Raw genomic sequence first — 27,563 nt, 5'->3', positions numbered from 1 at the left:
TCTACAACCTAGAAGCTGCACCAACTTTTATTAGAGGGTTAGATTTAGCTTTGTCACAAATCAAACCAATGCTACACAGTGCACCGAAAGTTCCTCAGTCTGAAACATACTCTATTTAATATTTTGAAAAGTAAATTGTGTTTTGGGTTTTATGTCATTGGCATTTTTTTTTTTTTTTTTTGTGTTTTTCATCTAAAGGAACAATCCAAACCCAGGTCTTATTAGGCTACAATCTGATATTGACCTCTTGTTAAGCCGGGTTTTCCTAGGCGCAGAAGTGGAGAGCGGAGAGAGGAACGCGGAGAGCGGACTCCACTTGTCAAAGGTAATTGAATGTTACTGTTTTCCTAGAAGCGGAGCGGAACACCATGTTAATCTCTTTTCCGGTCTCCGCGTTCCTCTCTCAACTTCCGCGCTAAGGAAAACCCAGCTTCAGAAAGCATTTCATTAGTGTCGATTTGACTGTGTGATTTCATTTTATTAGCATAAACAATTTATAGCAAAAGGACTAACATCTGGGTCCAAAATTGATCTCGCTTGGGATAAAATAAGCGACCTTAAATTTAAAAGCAAGCGCTACTAATAACATGATTTGTTATGGGAGGTCCAATGTTTGTCTTACTTATTTGACCAACTAATGTGACGTATTTCTATGAATCTACTTTAAGGAATCTGTAGTCAAATATTCATCAACAGAGGTGATTGGAGAATTTGAACCCAAAGATAGAAGTACCTCGATTACCTTGTTCAAACCACTTGCCTACAAGTGCTCCTGTCCTAAAATTTTGTACTGACAGTTTGAAAAGAAAACCCCACTTGAGTTGGCGCACCTGTAAAATCAGCTGTTTGAGTTCCTGATCGGAGAGGAAGGAGGGTTTGTAGTGTCCCTCGGTGTAGGAGTGTACAGCTCCTCTGATGGTCTTGAGGTGTTGCACTGCCATTCTCAGTACCGTAAGCTTGTCCAGCTTACGACTCATCGCATGACACATCGGCACCATGGACGACAACTCTGTTATGTAAGTGTTCATCTTGTCTCTCCGTCTCTTCTCTATCTCACTATGGTTCTGTCTGTAAAATATAATAAATATCGTTATCATATCACAACTTTAAGAGATGAAGACCAAAAGTAAGGTGTATTAACTAACCTTTTTTTTAGTATGGGGTGGGTGAGATGCCTTAGCTGCTTTTTGTAACTAAGATCTCTGTTCCTTTACTCAGGACTACTGAATAAAAACTTGATAAATGGAATTTCTTTAGAATCACAATCAAACTTGCAAACCTCAGATTATTAGGTGAGAAATATCAGGGTGTGGCAAAAAACCGATCTATTTTTTGCAGCGCACTGTTCAGCGACAGGTCGTCTGAGGGTGGTGGGGGTAGGATCGTTGGAAAGCCTATACGACGGGATTATCTGTAGTCATAGAGCAGTGGTCACCTGAGCAACGCATGTTTGTTACAAGTCGTTTAGAAAAAGTAATGATTCAGTCATTGCAACTCAGTGGCGTTTCCATGCATTCTTTAAATGGAGTGGTTCCTGTGTGATTATCTGTATGATAATTAACAAAATTAAAAACAGATTAATCTGTACATTAATCAGTAGGGATAATAATTATGATCGATCCTCGAAACAAGTGTAACCGAGCGGTCAGACATGATCAAAGCAGATGCTTGTTTTCGGTGGGCCTATCCGAGGACGGTTTCCACAGCAGCACTAACTCTATCGAATGTTACAATCTGACTTTGGAAGGCTTGTCAGCTTCTCTTTGAATACAGAAGCCGTTGTTCTAACCCACCACATGATTGTGCCACTTGACAGAATCAAAATCGCCCTAATAAAAAAAAAATCAACTGACACTAAATAAATGACTGAATCATTACTTTTTTAATTTAACTCGATAATAAATGCACGATGCTCAGGTGACCACTGCTTTATGACCTGAGATAAAGGCATCGTGTAGGCTTTCCAACAAGCCTAACTCCACCACTCTCAGACGACCAGTTACTGAAAAGTGCACTGATGAAATACAAACTTGATGAAACACTATAATTCACCAAAGTTTTGGCCTCGATATAGAGAGCCTCGTCCTCAGAGCAACTTGACTTCAGCGAGAAAAGTTTAATCGAGTTTCACACTATCACCCCAAGAAGACTATGATTCTACAAGAAAGTCAACATACCTAGTTGTACAACATAAAATTTCATGCTACAAGATTACAAATAACAAATAAATTAAAGATCTCAGTGTTATAATGGAGTGATTTTATTGAAAGGTCTATCAATGAACTGTTAAGGGAGGTTACAAAATCAAGTTAAGGTAGGTTATTAGTGACGTTGTAGAAGCCCCGAGTGGAAGTAGGACAAACGACCGATGTTGAGCTGTTAAAAATCCACCTTGGCCTTTCGTAATTTATCAACAAGTATTATTTCACACAAAAAGAAAATTCTATTTGTGTGATTGGATTTTTATTAAAATACTGTGTTATTTATTCCCTAAATAACATTAGATTTAATGAGTACTTAAGGTTTGCTGTTACATGGAAAGGCGAGTGTTTATTTTTATAAATGGTAACGGTATGGGATAAAATAAATGTATTTGCAAAATTTTATCAAAATATATCGTTGAACAAGCAAACTACAACAGTTTTATTTTTCTCCATATAAGAACAACATTGGAATTTTAAATACAGTTTTTGGATTGTTATCCTTCAACTTTTAACTGTACAACGATGCTTCAGTATAGAAAATTCTTTGCCTTTTAAGGTCTACATGATAGCTGAAATGGAAATGGGACCTTTCTATTTTTAGGGTGAAAATTAAAACAACAAATTTTAAAATAATTTTCAACTTTAATACAACCTGTTTCCATTAACCAATTTTGCAGATTCTCAAACTTAATCAAGTTTACTCAGCTTCTACACATTCATGCCAAATTCAGAAAAATCGGACCAAAGAGTCAAGAGGTATTTCTGTGCCACCACGACCTATAGTAAGCTTCAAAGCTGCCATAGCTTCTTCCCGGGAGGGAAATTTGCAGAAATTATCTAACTAAGCAGTTGAAGGCATGGCCTGTTTAAACTTTCGACACTGAATTTTGAGTTAATGGGTTGTGAAAATAAGTTTCCAAAGGAAGATTACAACTGTGTGCTTAAAAGATTTATGGTGATTTTTTTGTAATACCTAATATCACAAAAAAAGATGTAAATTATATTTTTATTCCACATCTATACTATAACCTATAACGCTACTAAATTATACTAACTTTTTATTATCACCCGTATGAAGCGATTTCGAGTCATCGCCAGTATCATCACCAAAGTCACTGCCCTCACTGAAACAAAAAAAAACATAAATGTTAAATAATGGTCTCATTGTTTAAATTATATTAAACATTGATATTTTTACACATAATTATACAAAATACAGAGTTTTTGCCTAAAGGCAGGCTTTTCTAGCTGCTGAACAAGACTTAGTGTTTTTGGCACCAACTCTTCAGACAACGGTGTGGTATTTAGCACTTTACCTAGCTGCTGAATTCGGAGGTTACCTGCATACTCCTCCCCCCCACAAGATTTTGAGTATGCATGCATGCCTGCTCTTCTCCAATAATCTGTCTATCCTAGCTCCATTTATAAAACTAATGTACCGTCGTTATTTGAAAAATGGGCTACAACATGGCTTTAACAAAGAAAAAGGATATGTACTTCACTATACCGTACATTCAAATATAATTAATTATATGATTTCAACATACTTTAACAGTGAATTTGAAGCAACAATTTTTCAAACGAAACAAACAACTGCAAGATAAAATTGCAAGTCTGAAGTAAGAAATTTTGTTTTAATATACAAATCAAAATTTATTAAAAAACAATTGGCTGCACGATCAAATTGCAAGACCTTGAAATAACTCTGAGTTTTTAATAAGAAAACACATTACAAACAGTCCAATTACAACTTGGTTAATTAATATTCTACAAGTGAGAAACATTAGTCTTAAACCAGCTCAATTTGTAACTCTTTGATCTACTGCGGTGTTGTAGGGGTTCTTGAACTGGAGACAATCTTACGGGTTCTCCAGAAACTTCGGAATCATAAACAACGGAAACTGATTTTGTAGTCTGACATCTGGTTATGTAACAAAGCTGCAATGTTTGGTTACGCAACGGAATATCAGGAATACCATAATAAACCGGGAACAATGTTTGACCTATTCCCTTTGACTGGTAAGTTTCATAATCGATTATCCTTGTGCTGAACTTACAAATATAAGTACATCAAAATTATTGATTGTGAAAACTGAACTTAGCGATGTGTGCTTTTTATTGTTTAAAACAATAAAAATTTAATGAGTGAGTTAAATAAATGTGTAATAGATATCCTAACATATTGTGTTCTTACTCTTTTGACTAAATGTTTTGATTCTATAAATGTAAATGAATAACTCCAGATATGGATTATATTTAACACCCCTACTACTGGAATAGAAATAAAAGAAAATCTTAGGTATTTAATACAAGCTGATAACTTTAAAAAGGTATGTTGAAACTATTCCTTTTAAAGGCATGGGAGCAAGCAAGTAAACTAGTTATCCTTGGAGTTAATGTTCATGCCCTTCAGTGTCTATCATTTAACCATCCTAAATTACTGAAATAGATCCTGCTCAAGTGTGTAGCATATAAACAATTAAATACCCTACAGTTTTATGCTAATTTTGTATACAAAATATTTTAGAATAATTAATTAATAACTTTTGAATAAAAAATATAAGGACTATTTGCAGTCAAAAACTCAAAGAAAAAATAGTACCTTTTATAGCTATACTTAGTAGTTCTAGTTCCTATGGTAGTGTTTCTTTCTATAATAGCTAATCCGGTTACACTTTCTGTTTGTCATGATTTAAAAGTTATAGTACAAAAAAAATGTAAAACTTATCCACTAAACTGACTGACAGAGTTTAAGATTTGTTACTGAGAAAATTCACTCTGTCAACTAACTTACTTACTGATAGGAAGGCGCTTTTCTTTTCTTCGACAGATGCTCTCTCGTGCTGTCCACTTGAGGGATTTCCATCCCCACACCACTAGAAGTTATTGTCTGTCCTCCTCCAAGGTACATGGGTGTAGAGCAAGAAGTCCTGCAACAACAATAACTGTTATTTGAGCACAAGTTGTTGTCTGTTCTTCTCCAAGGTACATGGGTGTAGAGCAAGAACTCCTACAACAACAATAACTAAACTGTTATTTATGAGCACAAGTTGTTGTTTGTTCTCCTTCAAGGTACATGGGTGTAGAGCAAGAAGTCCGGCAACAACAATAACTGCTATTTATGAGTCCCAGTTGTTGGTTGGCCTCCAGCAAGGTACCTTGGGTGTAGAGCAAAAATTCCTGCAACAACAATAACTAAACTGTTATTTATGAGCACAAGTTGTTGATTGTTCTCCTCCAAGGTACATGGGTATAGAGCAAGAAGTCCTGCAACAACAGTAACTGTTATTTATGAGCCCCAGTTATCGTCTTTCCTTCTGCAAGGTACATGGGTAGGGAGCAAGAACTCCCGCAACAAACAATAACTATTATTTACAAGATATTTCAAAGTAGAGGTAGGTTCAATATAAATGTAGCAGGCAGCTGAGAGAACATTGTGATCGCCTGGTAATCAAAATATCTTTGGTGATCCTGAGAAAACTTAGCACTGTAATTTTTTTAAGGCTTGGAAGTTTGAAACTCCAGTAAATAAGTTCAAAAGCAAAAATCTATTCTTACTAATGAATTTACATTTTTATTGTTACATAGAAAATTTATTATCAATCATGATGGTGCAAAATGAAATATAACAGTTTTTTAATTGGACTTCCAAAAACGGACATGCTACAACAACATATGCAACATAGAGTGCAATGTTCTATCGTTTGCCTAGTTAGCATCAGCAATTACAGAAGTTACAAGTTTGCATTTCTAGCCTCAGAAACTCGAATGAAAATTAAATAATTTTCAATATAACAAAGTGTACAAAACCACCAAATTAGAAAAATGTCCTAAACAAAAAAGTAAAGGCCAATAACTTTAAAATATACTTTATTATTTCTCAACAGACAATCTACAGAATGATAATTTTGTAACATTTAACAAGATAAATTGCTAAGCATAATCAATAGGGAAAACATTTTTACTTGTTCCTGCATTGTGGATTTTTCCACTAGCTACACAAATTAATCCATGGAACCTTAATAGTATTGTACTTCTCCACAGGAAGAGAAAGTTGTACGTTACTCTCTAATAGTGTTGTACAGAATGTCACCCAAACAAAATAATTAATAAAATAATGCCAAGAAAGTAATAAATCACAAAAATAAACAAACTTTAAAAAAAAGCTTTTGTACAAAAATTACCTCTAAAAGTTTATAACTTTATATTCAAACTAAAAACAATTTATGAGAATAGTCATGAGTAATAATTTAGACGATTGTATAATAAACAGTTCTAATAGATAAGATATATGTATTTAAATAGGCTGACAGTTTTGTCTGTGCATTTCTCAGAATATTGATTTTTTGTGTGGTTATTTTCAAGTCTTATAGCATAAGAAAGCCGATAGGATTCTTATCTCAAATTCTGTCCGTCTGTCTGTCATTGTGTCTGTTAAACCAAAATGCAAGAATGTAAATTTACCCGACCCACTCCGAGAAAACTAGTACTGATAAAACGTATCCCATGAATATTACTATGCCAGTTTACTTTAGTTTTATGAGTTACCCTTTTCATCCAAGATAACTAAATATTGTTAGAATTACACTTTTTGTAATAATTTCCATTTTGGGAACCTGAAAATAAACCCATAGCAAGACAATGAGCTACGAAAGGGAGGTACCCAATATTACAGTAATTGTAAATAATTGTACCAACCACAAATCAAAAGGATATTAAAATTCATGTTTGAACCGATAAACGTGATAGATAGCATAATGCTCTTTTTGGCCGGACATATAATATGGTAACATAGTGTTAAAGAGAAAAAATCCGATATATTTACAAACTAGCCATGTTAAAAACACAGCCTGAAAACGTTGAGCTTCAGCTTAAAAAAACATAAAACGGCGATTTGGTTAATCATAATCTTCAGTGTAACAAACGGGGATAATGCTAATCACAACCAATGATTTAAATCACATTTTCAGTTTGTTGAAAGCTCGTTACAAAAAAATAACTACTGGAATTAACAACTACTATGATTGGTGTCCAACCGTTTGATCAAATATGCAACAATTTTCAATTTCTATTATTTCTTCTCTCGGTTCACCTCCCCAGTTCCAAATAAAGAGATGAATGCAGGCCCAAATATAATAGGAAGACTGTCAATGGCCCTTTTAAAGATGGGATCACCTTGGTGATTTTTTTATCGTTCCACCTACTTTAAACTGAAACCCGATTTGATTTGTTTCTTGTATTCATCACGGGTAGGTTGTTAAGTTACTTATAATTCTTTTCCTCAAACATTAGAACTCTTTCAAAAAATGTGAAATATTATGTGGAAAGTAGGATTCTAAAAATAGTTACCGAGCAAGACACATAACGAAGAGATTATGTGCATGTGTTAATACGAGAAAGGAATTGTGTTGTTCTGAAAAAGTTGAATGTGTGTTTAAAATTCAAATTTACATTGCAATATAATGACGGTCAAAACCCAAACTTTTTAATCTCAAAAACGAAATCAAATTTTAAAAAAATCTCGAAACTCAAAACTTAAATTTGACATTTTTTACTTGCCTGGTTAAGTTTAAAAAATACAGCTTATAATAAAGTGTTTATGATGCAATAATCACGGAAATAAATTAAACTCCAATCACTGATACCAATAAACATAAATGAGATTAAAGACTTAATTAACCTACTGTAGCATTATTTTTTAGGAAAATATAACTGAAATAAACTAAACTCATTTTGAAGTTTTGAATCTCTAAACTCATCAATCAAATCTCAAAACTGAAGCCTTTCCAAATTTTTGTGGTTTTAGGTTTAGAGATTCAGTTTAGACACATAACTTCATAAATATATCACGACATATTGGTTTAAAACCTTGGCAAGTATTTTATCTAAATCGGAAATGTAAAAACCGTAAAAAGTTTCAGCCCAAATAACACGATAATCATTTTCTAAAATTTGCAACTTTTAACTGATTCTTATGCTAATGGTTGCATTAGATGACTACAAAAAATAAGGAAAATAAAAATAAACATAAGAATCCTGACACAAGACAGGTGAAATTAAAAGCCACGAAGCAACATAAGAAAGAGAACCCCTTCGAACTTTTAAAAAGTCGAATGAATTAAAATAATGACGCCTGTAAAGTTTAATTAAAATTAAAGTATACACTTTTTGGACTAGTGTTATCTTGGAACCTGTATTGGTTTCCAAATTAATTGTCAGATATCATGTTATATTTATCAAGTTAAATTTTAATTTTGCTATGTTAATCACGATGTTACACGGGATTTCCTCAGTGACATCAGAGTTCTTCCCAACGACCTTGAAAGTTTCCTTTATAATCTGACATATCGGATAATCATCAGCAATCGATTAAATTCAAAATATCATCCATCGAAATTTATCACCGAGATTCTATAACTTGTAACAAAAAGGACTCTCAAAATATTTACTGTAATTCTAGAGATTAATGACTTAATAAAAAAAACCAAAGAGTTGATCCTCCTGTTACGATTTCTTTGCATTCTTCGCATCAATTTGTAACCATAAACACAGTTTCTTTCACAATTCGTGGAAAAGGCGTAACCAGGCAAAAACACCGGGCTCTATAGTTTAATATAAGTAATTCCGAAACTTAAATGACATCTAATACTAGATGGAAAATTTTTTATTATAATGCAATGAGGGATTACTGAAAATCATTTTAATAGTACTGTTTATATAGGGGAAGATTAATTAATTTATATTAAAAGCCAAAATTCAATTGGAGGTGGGGAAGGGCTAAAGAGTATTTAACAGCGTTTTAAAAGGTTCATTATTTTAACAGTAAATCTAGGTTAAATTTATTATTTTTAGAGTTTGTAAAAATTCCATTACATTAAATAGAACAAACCTATCTAAGCACGAGGATCTTAAATAGTTTAGATAGATAGTGCCCATAGTCAAAATGATTTTACTTTATTTGCAGCTGTTTAGAAAGAAAGGAAAAATCAAACCAACATTAGCCTAAACTTAAACAAGCTACGTGCGAGAATATAAGATAATTTAAACAAGTTTGTTTTGCATTGGAACACCCTTATTTTTAGATTTTAAATTACAGTATATTGTAGTCTTACAAATATCTTACAGGAGCATATAAAAACTAATTGTGTTGAATTAGGACGAAACCTGAAAAACACATATGAGTAAGAACTAGAGTCCGTTTAACAAACTAATGTTTCATTTGTTTATAAAAATGCTGAATCAATCATGATTGCGTCATTTATAAACCATAAATCAATTTTAGTTTGAAAACTTTTCATTACGTTTATTTCATTACGTCAGTTAACAGAAGTGTTTTCCTGCAGTTATCATTGAATTGACACTCTTATTTTTTGTGACTACGGAATAATTTTCCACCACTGATGGAATTGTCCGTTGCAAACACGACTATCTCTAGGTCAACATCTTAAAGCATGAATGAGATTGGGGAAAACGTGATGTGGGCCAAGTTCTTCATAGTATTATCACTTTCACACTTTTAATTTATTTAAAACTGTTTTCAGTGCGAGAAAACAAATATGTAATTTTATCTATTCAAGTAAAAGAATGAAACTGATGAGTAAGATAAACTTAGAGGAACATTTTGCGTATTTTCATTTGTAAAACACGTTTTCAAAGAAATTAACAATAATATTGTAAACAAATAAAAACCCTGTATTTAACCTGCAGACTATGCGAATTCACATTCGCCTAATCAGACTTACACTGAAATATTCCCTTGAACATGTTATATTTATTTCCATTAGGTTTAGTGAGCACATTAGGTTTGCTACTACCATTGACTATACAATGTCATCATAAGGTGTGTTTTAATTATTTGAATGTGAATGGCTTGGTATGAAATAATAGTAATTGTAGTTTACGCAACGATCGCGTAAATATAGTGTCAACGACACGAGTAGAAATTAACAACCACTCGTTAACAATTAAATTGGTCTAAACAGCTGATTAGTTGAAGTTCGATGCATTACAATTTTACTTATTGCCTCTCAATCCTCGAATCTCATTGGTCCGTGATTCATGTTGTTAAGTAAACAATGTGCTGTTAGGTGAATATTTTAAATTCTAAAGATATTTATATATCTAAAGAATTCTGAACTGAAACGGCTAGTTTAAAATACCCCCACCACAGCAAACCTGCAGACTAAGCGAATTTTAATTTCCCTGATTTTATTTTCAGTTAACTCTAAGTCAATAACATTAGGTTTATCGAGTACCTAGATTTGCTGCTACAGGGAGGGTAACAAAGTAGTTTTTAGTAAAATATTAATAGCTAAGTATAAAATAAATAAATTTGCAAAGTTTGATAAAAATATATCCACAAACAAGCAAATTACAACAGTTTACTTAATAACATGGAAAATTAAAATTTACAATTTTGTTGAATTTATATGTAACCAATAACCGTAAAAAACACTTGAATATACCAGATTATTTTCTTTTATGCTCTTTAAAACACATTAGAGAGAAGTTGATTAAACATGAGAAACCCCTATTTTTATCCCATAAAACCCCGTTTCCATCGTCCGAACACTCCGGTTTGCGAACTCGTTCGAATAAACGTTTGTACCAAATTTAATCAAAATCGGATAGTTTTTGCTCGAGTTATCGTGCTAACGGACATAAATATGAATTTTAACAGATGGTGTTTTTGGCCTCTGGGGACATCAAAACGAAAAAGTAAATCGGTCCCGGATCCAGATCTTACCATGGGACCTGCAGTAACAGCTTATTCCCTATATGGGGAATTCGCTAAACGACCGTAGGTAAATAAACTAACCGAATTTGATCAAAATATATCGATAAACAAGTAAACTACAACAGTTGACTTAAATTTGCAATTTAGAATCTTTAAACGGCTGCCATTTTCGACTCAGTTGTTCTTTAGAGTTCAAGTTTGCTGCATTGTATTCTGGTAATAAAGACGTTTTCATAATATAATAAATAATTTTATTTGCATTAACCTAACTTTTAATGCGCACAACAATCACGATTTTCTTCCGACTTCTAGCGGGCACTCCTTTTAAGAGATAGCGTAGCCTGATTATCTTCCAAAGCAAATTCAAGAAATCTTTGAACGGCTGCGATTTTTTACCTTCGTCCGTTTTAGTTTGGGGAATAATAATAATAATAATAATAATAAATTTTATTATGATATCAACATGGTTACATTTAAGACTTTCTTCTGACTCCTATCGAGTCGTTTCCCTGAGAAGGCTGCGCATCATTGAATAAGATTTTAAAATATTTTTTACCAGTAACTTTGTTCCAAGAGCTCTATTTTTATTATTTTAAAATAATTAACTGTTCCGGTACTTTTTCCACTCTGTATGCATGAATTTGACCGAATGGTGTTTTTGGCTTCTTTGGACATCAAAAAGAAAAGTCAAGAGTGGTCCTGGGTATAGGCCTTACCATGAGACCTACGAAATCACTTACTCCTGATATGGGAAGTTCACCAAGAGCTGTAGTTGATTTTGAATCATTTCGTGACTGACCGGTCGAAAGTAATAGTAATTTAGTAATAAGGAGTGATGTCTTTGTTTGCTGAAGTTACGATGAATTTTTGCAGTTTGTTAAAAGGTTGGTCGAAGTAAAAAGGTGTTTTACAACAACACATTCGCTGGCCAACTAATCAATTAATTTTGCACTATAAAACTGGCTTCAACAATATATCAAAATAACAATGTCTAATTCACGTTAGTTGAAAGATAGAAAAAAAAAATGTTTAAGCACCCAATTCTTAACAAATGTTTTGCTGGGATACTCCACAATATCCACGTACTTACAGAAGAAGTTAAGAACTTAAATACATTTAACACATTTTAAACGTAGTTTCACTTCATTCAAAACGCTCGAATTATCATAACGACAACGATGAGTAAGTTAAAATTCCATGATGTAATTTCAACATGAGATAAAGATACGCAATCGCCCGAACACGAGTCTGTATCTCGACTGTAAACACTAACAGAAAACAAAAACAGAAGCTTGATAAAGACAGTCGTGAACAAAGACGAGAAAGATATATTGTTGGAATAGTTAAAAGATGTTACTAATACCATTGGCTTTTAACGTTAGAAATTACTACAGGTACAAAAACGGTCCGGAAGCGGTGATTTTATCTTAAGGAGTTTGGAGGATCTTTGTAGAAGACGTATTGAAAACGTCGAAGGATAGATTGGAATCATTTGTCGAGAAGTGTTTTTTTTAGAATGCGTCCCGTTAACTATTCCTTTATTGAAAGTAGTTAAGCATTTTTACTTTAAAATACAACTTGAAGAACAGCATGGATGAATTCCTTTAAGGCTGAACGTTAAGAGGGGTTCACCCGTCGACTGATGTTTATGTCACAATAAAATAGGACTTCTAAATATCATCAAATGATTTAATCCACGAATTACTTCCTAAACTTCCATAATGTCAATTACCAGGCTGTGAAAATGTATGTGTGAAAACTAGCTTTTATACTAAACTAAAGCTTGTAATAACAGCTAGTATGATTTTTGTAACATAACTTTTAGTGTGATAACTGGGAAAGTGGAAATACAATATCACCATTTATCTTTTAAAAATTACACACAATTTAATATTATAGCATTCTATAAAACTTTAAATTCTGGAAAGTAATTTTGTTCAAATATGCTGAATATATTTTAGTTTGTGCTATTCCTTCCATAGGTATTGACTTTACGCTTTGTACTTCTACCATAGATTAAACATACCCCCTTAGCTACTACCATAGATTAAAAGAAGTAGACACTCCTTTTATCTATGCTACTACATACAATTTCGAGCAATAGCAATGTAGGCTAAGCCCACTGTCAACTTAGATGAAAAAAGGATCGTTATAAAAGCAAATTATTTCCAAGATGCGTTTAAATTTATGTATAAACAAGCTGCTATACCCGTGCTTTGCAACGAGGAGAAAATGTGATCTAGAGAGCTATTAAAGTAGTGCTGATGCGTTTTTTAAAATACAACAACTCTATGATTTAGTTTGAAAATATAAACTGATATAAAGTGTAAACCTACTTACTTAAAACACCTACTTTTAATGTTAATATAGATCTAAAAGAATATGACAACATACCTTAGTGTAGCAATAGCATCAATTGCTTTATATTGATGCTTCATGAATGACATGTTTGACCATAACCCTTCAATTTTGGTCAAGTCTTTTTAGATGTAGCTTACTATATAAATTACAAATTGAAACTTTGAGCAATACTTTACAAAACGTATACAACCTTTCTTTAAAACCAAACATAACCCTCCTAAAACTACATAAAGCATCACAAATAAATTTTTCGAGTAAATAAACAAACACCACTTCATTGTACTGACCAGCTGTTTCATTGGGCCGTATGCATAAAAAAGAGCATTTGCTCAAAAGGAAAAGGTAGAAGGAAAAGCAAATGCTTCAAGTAAAAGGTAGAAGTAAAAGCTTTTCCTTCACATAATATGCATAATGATTTGCTTTTATTAGGGAGTAAATCCTTCGAATCACAAGTAAAAGAACAAGGGTAGCGGAATTTTATCCCCCTGGAGTTTAACCCCCTGGGCGAAACTGACGTCACAAACCAGGGGGTAAAATTCCGGCCGCGAACTTTTGAGCTGCACAACATCAGTTAAATAGATTAAAGGTGGAGTTAAACGCATATTTTCACAGTTGTGAATTTAATCACAATACATCAAAATATGAAACCTAGAGTGTACGGGCTGGAATTTTACCGCCAGACTTTTACCCTCTTTATGAGGTCAGCTCAAAATGTACGGCTCAGATTTTTACCCCAGGAATTTTACCCCCCCTGATTTTTACCCCCCGGATTTTTACCCCCGTAATTTCACCCCCTAGCTAGATATAGATATTAGTGAGATTGATTAATTTTCTTCTTTCAGTTTAAATAGTAAACATTTTACATTCATATTAACCAACGGTTGGCCCAAACCCGAATCCCGAATATCAAAATAATTACTGTTATTTTAGATTTTTATCTGTTCTTCAATTGCCTTTACTGCTTTACTCAAGACGTAAAAATATCTTAAACGTGTCCTCAATTTTGTCTTTCGTAGTTACCATATGATTAATAAATTTTGAACGAAAAAACTAAATTTAACAATATTGGCTAGTTACGTTTATCTACTAGCCAATATATTGTTAAATTTAGTTTCTCCGTTCAAAATTGATTAGGCCTACTCTTCTCCAATATGCATACTTTTACATCAGGCTAGTTGTTTATAACGGGATATGAGCTTTAAATATAAAAAAATATTTAGAGCTGGTTTTAAATGGGCTAAAACAAATATTTAAAGAACACTAATAACTGTTTAAAAAAAACTGTGTTCTTTTTTTCCCGTAAAAGAGGTCTTGTTCGTTAAACAAAATGACAAACAAACGGACTTATAAAAATGAGAAAAATCGTCTCGTTTTTTGCTTTTTGCCGTGTAAGTGAATAACAAACGTGGAAAAAATTACTTGTAAACTATGATATTTATTATTTTAATAGAAGTTAAATAGATGTCAAGAAAAGATAGACCACAAAACAATATTTTTGGGATGAATTTACATTGACCAAAGAATACCCTCAGGGTATAGTGATAGAGTTCCCCGAGCAAAGCTCGGTCCCCGGGTACAAAATATTATTAGAGCATGGACCCCCTCAAACGTTTATTCTACTCTCTACATTAAATAAACAGTGCGTCCCTTTGAAACCCCATTGTTAGTGTATGCAGATTATAGTTTCCTACGTAAAAGTACCGCTTATGTTGTGTTAAAAAGTTGACACCCTTTAGAAAATGACATTCTTAACGTAGAAACAATTATTTTCGAAACTTTTTCGAGCGACTGCTTCGGGTGGATAAAGAGTCCACTCCACACTAGTAAAGGGAATTCTAAAATAGAAACCATCCTGATCATAATTTTTGTTTCCTACATGGAACTATCCTTTGAGGAGAGTTCAAAAGACTACAATATGTATTTTAGTTAATTGGGGTTCTTAATCTAGAAATATTAATTTTAAAAGCGTTTTAGAGTACGCCGTATAGTTACATCTTAAGATTAATTGGGATTTTCTATTTATTTTAGCATAAAGAAGGTTCAAAATGTTGAAACTATATTTTTCCGAAACAGCTTTTTCTTCTCCGACAAAAAAAAACACCCGTAAACCATTTTTCGATTTCGGGCCACCTATATACTAGCTAAACCCAACTTTGTGCATGTAACAGATGAACACTCACTCCGTGACAGGTTGTAGGTCATAGTACACATTCCCATGGATATGTTGGTTCTGGTCCAGGGAGAAGAAATCATCCTCTTCTCCCTGCAGAAGCCGCGCATAGGACGGCATGTCGTGTAGATCCCGAGCCACCATGCTCTCTCTAACACTAACACTATGTCACTTACACCACACTAGTCTAGCCGCCACCGGCCGCCTCCCCTATATCAACCATTTTCTGTTTTTCCATGGCGTCTTTCACTCGTTTTTAGGTCCGAAAATAACAGTTTCGCAAGACAATTCGACAAAGTTTTTAAGCCTCGCGTACATTGCTGTGGTTCAGTTTACAGTTCAGGAAATGTCTTCAATATAGTAAATTAACACTAGGACACGATAGTTGTATTCTGAACCAATTTCAGTTTAATACTCAGCTTTTGCACTTTTAAACTGTTTGCGATTAATGTATTCTCGACAATTGTCCGTAAAAGGTTGAAATATGAGTTGCTAATGTATTGTATTTTGGTGACTAATAATTTATTAGTCAATCTCCCAAAAATCGATGGATTATACGTTTTTTAAACTGTCATATAGGCTAACTAAACCACAGAGACAAGACACTATTTTCACACAATTCTCCAGTAATCTGTGTAGATGTCACAGACTAATTAATTGTCTCACACACGGATATCACCAGTCACTAATCACACGTTAGTCGCAAGGTCACACACGACACTGATAACGCACTGTGTGATAAGCCCGTGGGCTGGCGCGCGCGCCTGTAGCCAACAACCAAGTGTGACCACCAATCAGTGGCGCGCCCGCACGCGCAGCTCTGCCGCGCAGCGCACACATTGTTGCGCACCCCCTCCCACCCCTCACCAGCGCGCCAATCACCACCCCTTCCGTGTACACACGGTACAATTGCTAATTGATTTGTTAAAAAACACAATGACAATTACGATTGAAAAGAAATAAAAAGTGTTGACTGAATGAATGAATAATTGTTGTGTTTTTCCATGTTAACATTTCAACCTAAAAAAATAAAGGTCTTTAAAATAATAATAAACGTTAATTGATTGTTGGAAGTTTTGAAATTTTGGTTAAAGCTTAACACAATTTTATAATAATATTAGTAACGTAATCTAAGACAAAATTATCGACCTAAACCACCTTCTACCATAGTTTATTTCGGATCTTATTTGTAAATTAATGGGTTGCCGTTAAATTGTAAAAACCTTTAAACTCAGTATAAATTTGAAATGCGGCTGAATTTTGCTGGGCGAGTGAAAGAATATTTTACGATTGTTATGAGGTTTATATAGGGTTTCAAAACGTACGTTTTATAGAAAAGGGCAAACAGATTTAGGTAAAAATGTTTGTTTTATGAAAATATTCAAAACTATGAAAAACGCTGAGAAGTATAGTTGAGTTTTGAATTAACTATCGAATGCCTAGTTAGATATAATCCTTCAATTGATATTCTTAAAACCAGCCATATACACAAGCAATATGTATTACAAGATATGTTGGAAATTAAAATAGCCTAAATCGCACGCAACTAAATAAACGTCAGATTTTAAAAGGTAATAATGCTTTAAATGAGGTATTACCTAATCATAAGGATTGCAAATCTGGTTGCATATTTTATTCAACTACATTAAAAACAGGTTGTTTAACCATGACCTCTGGATTTTACGCACATAAGTAAACACAGGAAAATATTGTTTTTAAATTGATAGTTTAACCAAATCATATTATAGATATACTACGAGTGGTCGAGTGAACACATATTCCAAAATAGAACTCACTTTGGTTTTAACCAATCTATACTATTATATAAAAATCTAATGGTGTCTGTCTGTATGTGTATTACTAATAGGCTCAAAAACTACTGAACCGACTGGGCTTAAATTTTACAATAATATAGCTACCATACCAAGGACCATTAGGACTATTCACACTTTGATACTGACCATGGGCTTTGCCCCTTTGGCTTTAAAACTTCTGAGGTGAGGATTTTAAAAGTAAATATTGATTTGTCTCCATGGCTGCGATGAGAACACTAATAATGTTTGTTTACATTTGCTTTGACATTTCAATTTAAACAAGAAGAACTGCTAAATTGCATATTTCACAATTTCAGACAGCTGATACAAAGAAATTGATTATAATATTTTCCATAACTATATATGATGTATATTTTAATCTTAAGTTTTATCATGGATTATTTATTCTAAAACTATGTCAATGATTATAAAAAAAGATTCTATAACCGTTGCTGTATCAACTCCGGCTCTGCTTTGGATTTTTTAAAGCGTCTTAAGTTATGAAAATAATGTTATTGGTATGCTTTCATGGAAACAGTATGAAAATTACAGTGTATAGATGGTTTGTATAAATTTGGAGGATTTTTTTTATGAATTCCAACTGCTTAAAATGTGTTGGATAAACAACTTGAACTTCACATAGATTTTTTTTTATTTAGGTAAATTTAGTAGTTGTGTTTCACTACACCACTGATTAAATCAAACTAAGGAAAATATCATAAAACTTAGCTGTACACAGTGTTCTTTTGTTTCTAAAATCAATTAAATATTTGTTATTATGTTTACTTAATGGTAAGTGTGAAAATGTAAAGGCAGTAGACTATGGAACTAAATAAAAGAACTGGCTTCTATATTATGTTGTTCGTTGAATTTTTTTTAGAGAAAAATAATAGATGCAATGAAACATATACCTAATGCCTATTACTATTAATGTTTTTGTCCTCTGATGTTTTGATAATAATTAGTTTTGTCTGCCATCTTAAACGCTCAATTTCATTTGTAAATTAAATAATATGTACTAAAGATATAAAACAAATGTGTTAAGAATGTGGATGGGTTTGTTTACTTTGGGGCAGAGCTGAATAACAAAAAATCACAAACTGAATCATGGCTGGTAACAGAGCATATTACGCTAACCTCAAATCCAATCTGATGACCCCCAAGACAAAGATGAAGGTATTCAAAACTCTAATTAGGTCTGTTGTTATGTACAGTGCAGAAACCTGGTCCCTTTCCACATTGAGCACAAAGGCCATTAGGGTTGAATTTTGTTTGTAAAAGCGTTGGCGGATGTGTATATTTTATACAACAGATTTTAAGATCAAAATGTTTCTATTTCAGGTCCTCTTCCCGTTGCAAAGCACGGGTACAAAAGCTAGTATAATATAACGCTTCTTTTTCACAAGCTTTGTTGATTTTGTATACATTCATAACTAACACGCTTCTGGATACTTAACAGTTGTCTTGATATTTACATACTCATTGCTTTTACCATTAAATTGTTTTCTGCCAGGATTACATTCATTTTCGTTTTATTAAGTTTATCCTATGTGTGCACTGGTATTTTATTAATATAATATTTAAGGACAGTTTCCATAAAATAGGGTAATGCTTACTTGTTATAAAACTTGCAAAATCAGTAAAACGAATAAAAAAAGTATCGTATACAACACATTTCCTGTAAATAGAATATAGGCGTTGAATTTTAAATTGACAAGATATTTACACTTAAAGTTTGGTTAATACATAGTCACATAGCCTATACCGGGTTTAAATAATTATTATTGCGCTACGAGTGGCGTGGGTGGAAAGGAATAGGAACTATATTTCCAGAATAATTTGTTCGGATCGCATTTTGAATAACACCAGATACAACAAATCAGTAAACAAATTCTTAAGATGAACAACCGCAATACAGACTCAAAAATATATTCTTGCAGAATTATTAGACTAATACCAAACACTTTAAGTAGCCGATTACCAATAGAATACTGTGCACCGTATGCAAACAATTTTATAATAGGACTTGTGTCATTCATACTTTTTGTTCTTTATGAGTCGAACATCATACTGTAGATGTTAGTATGTTTTCCAGCAAACGTTGTATATTCACCGTGAAAATGTGCTTAGTTCTGCATCTTATCACTTCCTCCGCTTCCTCATGCATTTTCCTCTATTAACATTGTAACTCAGTATGGCACCAATTAGGAGCGACCATTATTTCTTTACAGTCATACAACACCAACCATGTCAAATATTATACTATTTAAATCTGACTAAATAATAACAAAAGTGTACTTTTGTAAGTAAGGCTTCTCAAGCACAACCACAGATCATCGTAGAAGATTTATCACAGAAAGTTAGATTTCTATTTGGTTTAATAAAATTGATTTTTGTTTACTATTCATTCCTGTTATTTAACTAACTTGACAATTATTATATCTTTTCAACACATAAAAATTATTATATAAAAATAAACAATATAATTTTTTGTAAATGATCGTATCTCATCTTGTATTGTAAACCCAAAGGGTAAATTCTTAAAGCTTTGATTTTAAAATAAGAGAGAAAAATGTATTCAACATCAGTGTAACCAAACTTAATCGACACGAATTACGAGGAAACCGAATTTAGATTTTATAATAGAATAAAAGTATAAATATACATTTCATAGTCAATGGTACCACATAATTTATTGTGGTAAAGTTTGTAATGCAGCGTTACATTTCAAAGAATTTTTTTAAACACATTTCAATAATACACCTTCAAAGATTTTTTTAAAACAACTTCAATAATATACCTAATTTATTGCAATAAAACTTTTAAACCTCCAACAAGCAATAATTGCAATCGCAAACCCATAATATCACCCAAGTTAGTCAAGTTACATCTGCAAAGTAGATTGGATTCTGTAATCATATACAGAGATTGCAAATAGTTGACCGATTGAAGGTGGAGAAGGACGAAGCGACATTGAACTTGACTTTGATTTCGTAATAGAAACAGGTGATTTCGCAACCTTCGTGTTACGACATACAGTGGGGGAGATGTTGAATCAGCTGACTGCTTCTCCGACCCGGCACAAGTCAGATGTTTCTGTGATGTTTCAGGGACTAGGGACCGGAAACCCCACTGGACTGAGGCTGTGCTAGGACCATGTCCTCTTCAACCAGATGCAGGTTTAAGTCCTGGTGATATAAGTTGTTACTACAGGATGTACTGTATTGAGTAACCATCAGGAATATATATGAAAAAAAACGTAAATAATTATTTTACGGTCTAATCCAAAGGCTTATTTGTACAGGTCTTTCTAAAAAATGTTGTAGATAGATTAATAAACGAGTGATTTTAAAAGGAACAGGCTCCAAGTTTTGGTTTGGTTGTGTAGGTTGTAACTGGTGCTGGTTGTAACGACGCATTAAAAATCAAATTTTAAAATTACAAAAACAGCTGTAAGCTTGTAAATTTTAACTTCTCAGTTTTCAATCAGTAATTAAGCATCGATCTTTTAATGGCTTTGCTGACTAAAAAGGTATAGCAACTATAAAAATTTGAAATTATCTGCAAAACCCTACCTTTAAAACATAGTTTCTAAAAATGCTTAATGTTGACTTTATTAGGACCATTAAATTCGGTAAAATCAATTTCAATATATAATCGAATTGGAACATTCAAGTAGTTATGATAGTTAGTTGAACACTTGGTCAAATTTTTCATATATTGACATTAGGGATTTTTTTTATTATATGAATAGCAATTAGATAATTTGAAAGTTTTTTGTATTCAGACAAAATTATGAATTCTTAATTTTTTCAAAGAATTTTATACTCATTTGTTTTTATAAAAAAATATTTCAAGAGCTGGAATGAACGTTATAGCATAACTAATCAGTAAACTGAAGATTTAATTTATTTGTACATAAGTATAAATATGGTACTTTATTTTACATTTTTTTATAAATTGTAATTTTCTAGAGTTTATTTCACGAGTATCGTAATCTGTTTGACAATTCATGTAACATTTAAAAAAAATATTTTTAAACATCAGATTTTATCATACAACTAACTAGGCCATGTGGGAATTCACATTTCCCCCCTATGACATAGTAATGCGTAATATACCAAATGAAACTGGGGTGCTTTATGTAAGGTACAAGGAAACGGAGAAGGGACAGAGCGAAACCGAGGGAAAATATTATTAAAACTTGTAAATTTATCGGTTTTCAAACCAGCGAACATATGGATTACATTCAGTTTTATGTAACATTTCACCCAATCCCAGTAATATTCAGCATCATACTGATCCCTTACGCTCAGTCTTACTGCAATTGTCAGATAACAACATTATGGCAGGTTTTCAAACTAAAGTCAAAGACCTTAGACGTGAAAATAATAAGATTGGAAAAAACAAAACAATTTATATTCAAAAGATTGTACCATGCAATTTTTCATTTATTATTGCGTGTAGACGAAAATAAACAATACTATTTTTAAAGCAATTTAAAATTAATGTTGCTAAAATATTAAACCGAAATTGAATATCACATAGTCTTAAAAAATTGTATGAAAGAAAAATATATAATTATTAGTTTTTGCAAAGGAAACACTATAGATTTTAACCAAAACACAATACCCCTTTGTGTGATTAACCAAATTTTGTAATGTCCAGCAGATGATGTAATTTTTTTTTTGTTTTCATAGTACTGTAATCCAATAAATTATTGTATAGTTTAGCTTTCTGGGAAGTGACTGGTCAAGAGCGACTTCTATCCGGATTTAAGATCTCAAGGAATATCAATAGGCCTAACTTTAAGGTAAGTATGGTGATTCAAAGACCAAAACTAATCATAAGCTTTAGTTCCACCTATATGAAAGACGAAAAAGGTCTTCACGAGGGAAATGTCTTCGTATCAGATAATTTTATTTACTGTTCGAAAGCAAATTTTTAATTAAAGTAAAACAATTTCCTCATAACTAATGTGCACCATCAAGTACACGGGTACATTGTTTCAATAATTCATAAATCACAAAAACTAAAATAATTATATTTAAAACATGGAAATCACCAATATTTTAAAACTTTGTAGCCTCCTTCAAAAATCACAAAGTTGAATTTTAGCTACCTATTTCAAGGTCTCAGAAATACCCAATTTCAAATATGAATTACAAAACTAGAAACATCTGTCTGACGTACGGTATGATCAATGTTTTTCGGATGTCGTCAACGTTTTATTTTACCCCGAATTCATCCAGTTCATTACATAACATGTTGGAGACTCAATCCCATTTTTTGACAAGATGATGAGCTCTCGAGGCTTGACATTCCATATGAAAGTATTAAACGTAATTTAAGCCGCGAACTGACAAGTAAGAAAACAATAACTGGCATAACCTCATTTCATTAGTGTCCCGACTTTTATATAACCCGTTTGCGTAATATGTCACATTTTCAAACAAATAAATACTGACACAAGTCTGTGGGTTAGTTTGAGTAGGAAATACATTGTTTGAAATATTTCCACTGAATTGAAAATCTTACGAAAATAATTCACATGATCTTGCTGCAAGTCAGTCTCAATTTGTAACCCTTTCATATACACACGAATATTTTTATACTTCACTAATTCAAATTGAAAACTATTTCATGTTTGTCGATTATTATATACTTTGTAGACCCTACTAAATAGTTTAATATCCTAAAACATGTTTTATAGGTAGTGGATATTTTAAGACAAATAAAATAAATAATGAGGGGATCTTTTATGTCCGTGACGAAACCAAAGTTCGGTTCTTGTTCAACAACATCCTTCTACAAATCCGATTATAATTTGGTGTTCTTAATTCGGACGAAGGTGAAGTCTTTTCCACTAACTGTTGTACCGTTGTATTAGTACTTATGATTATATCTGAAGATCATCATTAGTGCTTAAGTAGTGTGATAAGTTGTCGTTTGAATTTTAGTAAAATTGGTTCTCCAATACTGATAAAGATCTTCTCGATTGACATATTTCCCTATTACTTTCTCCCCCTATACATAGTAGCTATGGAGAAAGTTTTGTTTTCTTCAATATTTTCGAGTTTGCATTTTTGGGTAGAAATATCCGTTTTAGGCCCCCCTGAGCCCCAAAAATTGGTTTTCGAAGTGATGTCTGTGTTTGTCTGTATGTGTGTGAAGATGTGTACATACCACACCTGTGGTCTAAATTTGATGGAATTTGGTGGGCCTACAGTATGCGAGTACTAATCCATGGTATCTCCAGGCGTTCTTAGTTTGATTCGTTGACATTTTTAATTTTTAATTGTGATTTTCTCATAAGCCCCATAAAAGTATAGAAAATCAGATTTCCACAAAAATCACAAGGTATTTTGATTTAAATTAAGTAGGTTATGATCTTTTTAACTCTAAATAAAATTTACACAACCCCCAATGCTGTAAAAAGTACTTCAATATTTATGGTACAGTATTGCAACCTTTGTGATTTTACCCATAAAATCCACATATGTACTTCCACCGTTCATACATTACAAGAGTTATTTTAAAAATAATGGGGGGAAATATGTGTTAGTCTGTTAAAACAGTTTTTTTTTCATATAGGTGGGACTCATAGACCACTGCACTGGGTCACAGAATTACCACACAACTAAATCATTTGTGTTTGACGAGATTTGAACCCGGGTCTCCAGACAGAGGTCTAGAGCTCTCGCCAGCCAGACCCCTAGACCCCTAGCCAGACCCACCGCAGGCAACTACGGGGGTTTTTCCCAACGCTAGGCACGAACCCAGGATTGTTTTCACATTACTTCAGGCTAGACTTAGGGGTTGCGGCATTATCACTTAGATAAAAGAACTAAAACCATTGAATATATATTCAATGCTACTACTTAGTAGACCAGCTCGCTCCCCCACAAGCCACTGAAGTAGTAGTATAAATTGATTTAGACAGCTTATCACAGAAAACATGGATTATCAGCTGGACGTTTAATACCATTAGTCAGATGATGGGAAGGAAACTACAGTACTGACTCGTGCTCTATGAATATGCTGAATCTTGAGTTAAATAAATACATAACTATATAGTTTGAGTGACCTTCTACAGTATATAACACTCTTCTAAGCTGATAGGGTTCGGTGGACTTTTTCAGAAATTATGCAAGAACACGATGCTTTTATGACCCTGTTAGAACGTTAGTTCACCTGTCACCGAGTTTGACATTTCCTGTCATGTGGTCCATTTCGTGCGTCTAACAAATTCTCAAGAAAAGCCACGATATTACTCAAGATCGTATGCGAGAACATGCCATTTGGGGTTTATCTATATTCTTTAAATTTGAGAGTAAATTGACCATTGAATTATAAAATAAAATTTTAATTTTATTATAATTTGCGATTTAGGCAAATAACAAAATAATTTCCGCTTATAATGCATATTAAAAGTTAATTAAATTCAATGAGGTGGTTTCAATAAGTGTAGATACTGAAAAATAGATCAAACCTACATAGACAAGCCGCAGCCACTTTTAACGTTAACAACATAACCGTTAAATAAATTATGAATACAGGGATATTTTGAAGCCTTTTGAAAGCCTTGGTAAAGTTTGCAACAATTTAAATTTAAGTTTGGCAAGCTTAAAACATTGGAATGTAAAACGGCCTCTATTTGATTGCAACATACAATGTCGATCACTGAATTAAACTAATTTAGTTTTTTTTTAACTCGCAAGAACTTTAATATAGGTTTGGAATGCGTGCTTCAAGGTCGTTTTTTTTCAGACTTTACAATATGATTAAACAATTTTCTACTAGCAATATCCAAAGTCGAAAGCTTTTTGATATTTAAGGCTTATAATCGTATAGTAAACGCCAAATACAATAGACCGAGTCTACAAGCACTATTTAAAATTAGAGACTAGCTAATAGGCCTAATTTAGGAGTTCATTAAAAAGCATAAAGATAATGTACAGTTGATATATTTTTGAAGATCAATATGAGCTATTGCCTCAACAAATCTGTTAGTATAGATTGTGCACATACAATATTTGTTCATGCCCTAATTTGAGCTCTCAAAACATTATCAGTAGGTCGTAGAAACCTTCTATGACATTCCCAGGCTTAATTCTCACCACTGCGATTTTACCCTGACCTACGTTAGGCTACGTTTGTAACATGTAACCCCTCAGTACTTCCTACTTCTCGTTAATGTCGAGCGATCGGTCAAGAGGATTAGTGAGTCAGGGTTGGTTGCCTATTAGCGTGCAACCCCTAAAGCAAGCCATCGTTATTTGGTAATCTAACCCCAAAATTCCACCACTTCTGCAGCGCCAGCGTCACAACGGACTAATTGTTCGTGTGCTAGATATAATTGTAAAGGGAAGGATAGGGCTGGGAGAATATATGGAACAGAATGAATATAGAAAAAGTAAATAATTGTTAAAAAATAGACAATATTTTGATACGTTTAAATGCGCCATGGCTTGGTGAATAAACAATTGGTTTAAATGCCCTGGCCGCAGCGAATCTGCAGAAAGAACTTCCGTTTGTTAGATTTTATAGGCTACATTTTCTCACAAAAAACTATATTTTAGTGTTTAAAATTTTAAAGCACTAGAGTACAAGAGATCGTTTAAATCAAAAGAAATAAAACTACTAAACTCATATTATCTACACTTATGGAGATCAGGGCAACGACTCAAGTAAAAAATTAGTTCATACTAGTTCTAGATAGAAGCTGTTGTAGGTAAGGGAATCTTTCATGTTATTAGATTTTTTACCTGCCCGGTAAAAAAAAAATTGTTGTAGAAGATCATTTTGGTCCTTGAAAACGTTTTGAAGGGTTAGTGCGTTATTTGTAATTTGTTGGTAACTTCCTGAAAGTTGTCTAAATCCCTGCTAAATAATATTTTAGTTTAACTTTTGTTGATCCCAAAAGGAAATTAGCTAAGATTTCGTAGATAGGGATAAAAATAAACTTTAATGAAATCATAGAATTTCAAACCCCTTTTTCAGAATTTTGGTACCAGTATTTTTTAAGTTATTAAAAATAGTGTGTATAAGTCAATGATGGGGGTGATGTTTGCCCTGCTGTATTATGGGTATTTAAAAATTGAAAAGAGGATGAACTAAAGGAAAATTTGTACCATTCCATACTCGTTAAATTCTGCTTGGGCCCCAACTATTGCTAACGAAAAAGTTTTTAAAACACAATTCAATCTCTTTGTACCCCATTCCCGCAACCGCCATTTCACTCTTTATTCTTAACAACCACATTTTTAAAATGTTAAAATTGGCTTTATAGATCACCGTGCCCAGAAAATATTTCATTTGTTGAGTAAATTTATCGTCAGCATTTCAATAGGTACCTAAATAGTTGTGGAGAGAATTATTTTTGACAAATTCCCGTAAACACAACACCGTTAAAATCAATGTATACAAATCTCGTGTCTGCAATAGCCCGCCAAAAGTTGATAATGAACATGTAGTGGCATTAACATGGTGTTGTGTAACTACTGTTGTTACTGGCAGACTTGTCAATTATATAACGCCTTATCAACAGTTGGTGTAATGATAACAATGATATAATGAACAACTTCAAGGCAGCTGATAACTGGGCCAGTAACGTGCTAACGACGCTTCACGTTCATTGGCCTTTGTGTATTTCAAGGTTTGTAAGGTCCAAAGGTTTCCTTAACTGAAAAAAAACTTGACACGTATATAAAAAATCAGATTTATGTTTAATTTATAAGTCGTTTATGCTCTTGTACCGCTTAAAATAATAGAATGGAAAAATCTAAAATATCTTTGATGATTCACCCTACATGAAAATATTTGATCAATTTCTATTGATTCAACTTTAAACCTTCAACCTTCAACAAAATTGTCAAAGAAGTATAGTGTCTCTTAAATTTAAAGAGGTTTGTTTTGTTCCCACTCTTTCCTACATTGTTATTATTCCTCGGCACCGCCTGGTTCATAATCCTGCCATGTTTTACAATTATTTATACATAGTCCAGGCTTTTACCATCTTCACCACTTCTACGTTCTTTTCCACCTAAGACAAATCTTCCTTGAAGACCTCTTCTCTTCTTCTAACCACAAAAAAAAGCTTTTTAATAATTTAGCAGATAAAAATTACATCTTATCTTTAAAACTTGTTGCAATGGAAATTTTGTGAATTGCTCTGTAGCAAAGCTTTACGAAGTAACAGGTCCAAGAGCACACATAGTACACACTTGTCAGGATTCCGAAGCTTATAATGCTGTTACTGCGGCAGTTCCGGGTTA

The 27,563-nt window shown here is 32.9% G+C and overlaps 1 protein-coding gene across 5 annotated transcripts in view; it reads right to left on the bottom strand.

Moving 5' to 3' along the window:
• Nucleotides 1–27,563, bottom strand: part of LOC128994147 (protein cycle) — a 79,426-nt gene that overhangs the window by 9,993 nt on the left and 41,870 nt on the right. Inside the window, exons 1-4 of one of the 5 annotated variants that reach the window (XM_054418463.1) lie at nt 15,483–15,903; nt 5,003–5,134; nt 3,260–3,328; nt 831–1,068 (exon numbers count right to left, since the gene is read on the bottom strand). In XM_054418463.1, the coding sequence (XP_054274438.1) occupies nt 831–1,068; nt 3,260–3,328; nt 5,003–5,134; nt 15,483–15,616 (573 nt within the window). In that variant the 5' untranslated portion in view covers nt 15,617–15,903. Of the gene's footprint in view, nt 1–830; nt 1,069–3,259; nt 3,329–4,998; nt 5,135–15,482; nt 15,904–27,563 lie in introns of those variants that run through there. The other 4 variants (XM_054418465.1, XM_054418460.1, XM_054418462.1 and 1 more) reach the window with 4 other exon arrangements.

Source organism: Macrosteles quadrilineatus, unplaced genomic scaffold (genome assembly GCF_028750875.1).
Source record: "Macrosteles quadrilineatus isolate MER2022 unplaced genomic scaffold, UCM_ALF_1.0 Scaffold_5__1_contigs__length_97177068, whole genome shotgun sequence".
Taxonomy (NCBI): domain Eukaryota; kingdom Metazoa; phylum Arthropoda; class Insecta; order Hemiptera; family Cicadellidae; genus Macrosteles; species Macrosteles quadrilineatus.
The sequence above is the reverse complement of the archived record's forward strand: the minus strand, read 5'-3'. Positions and strand labels throughout refer to the sequence as shown.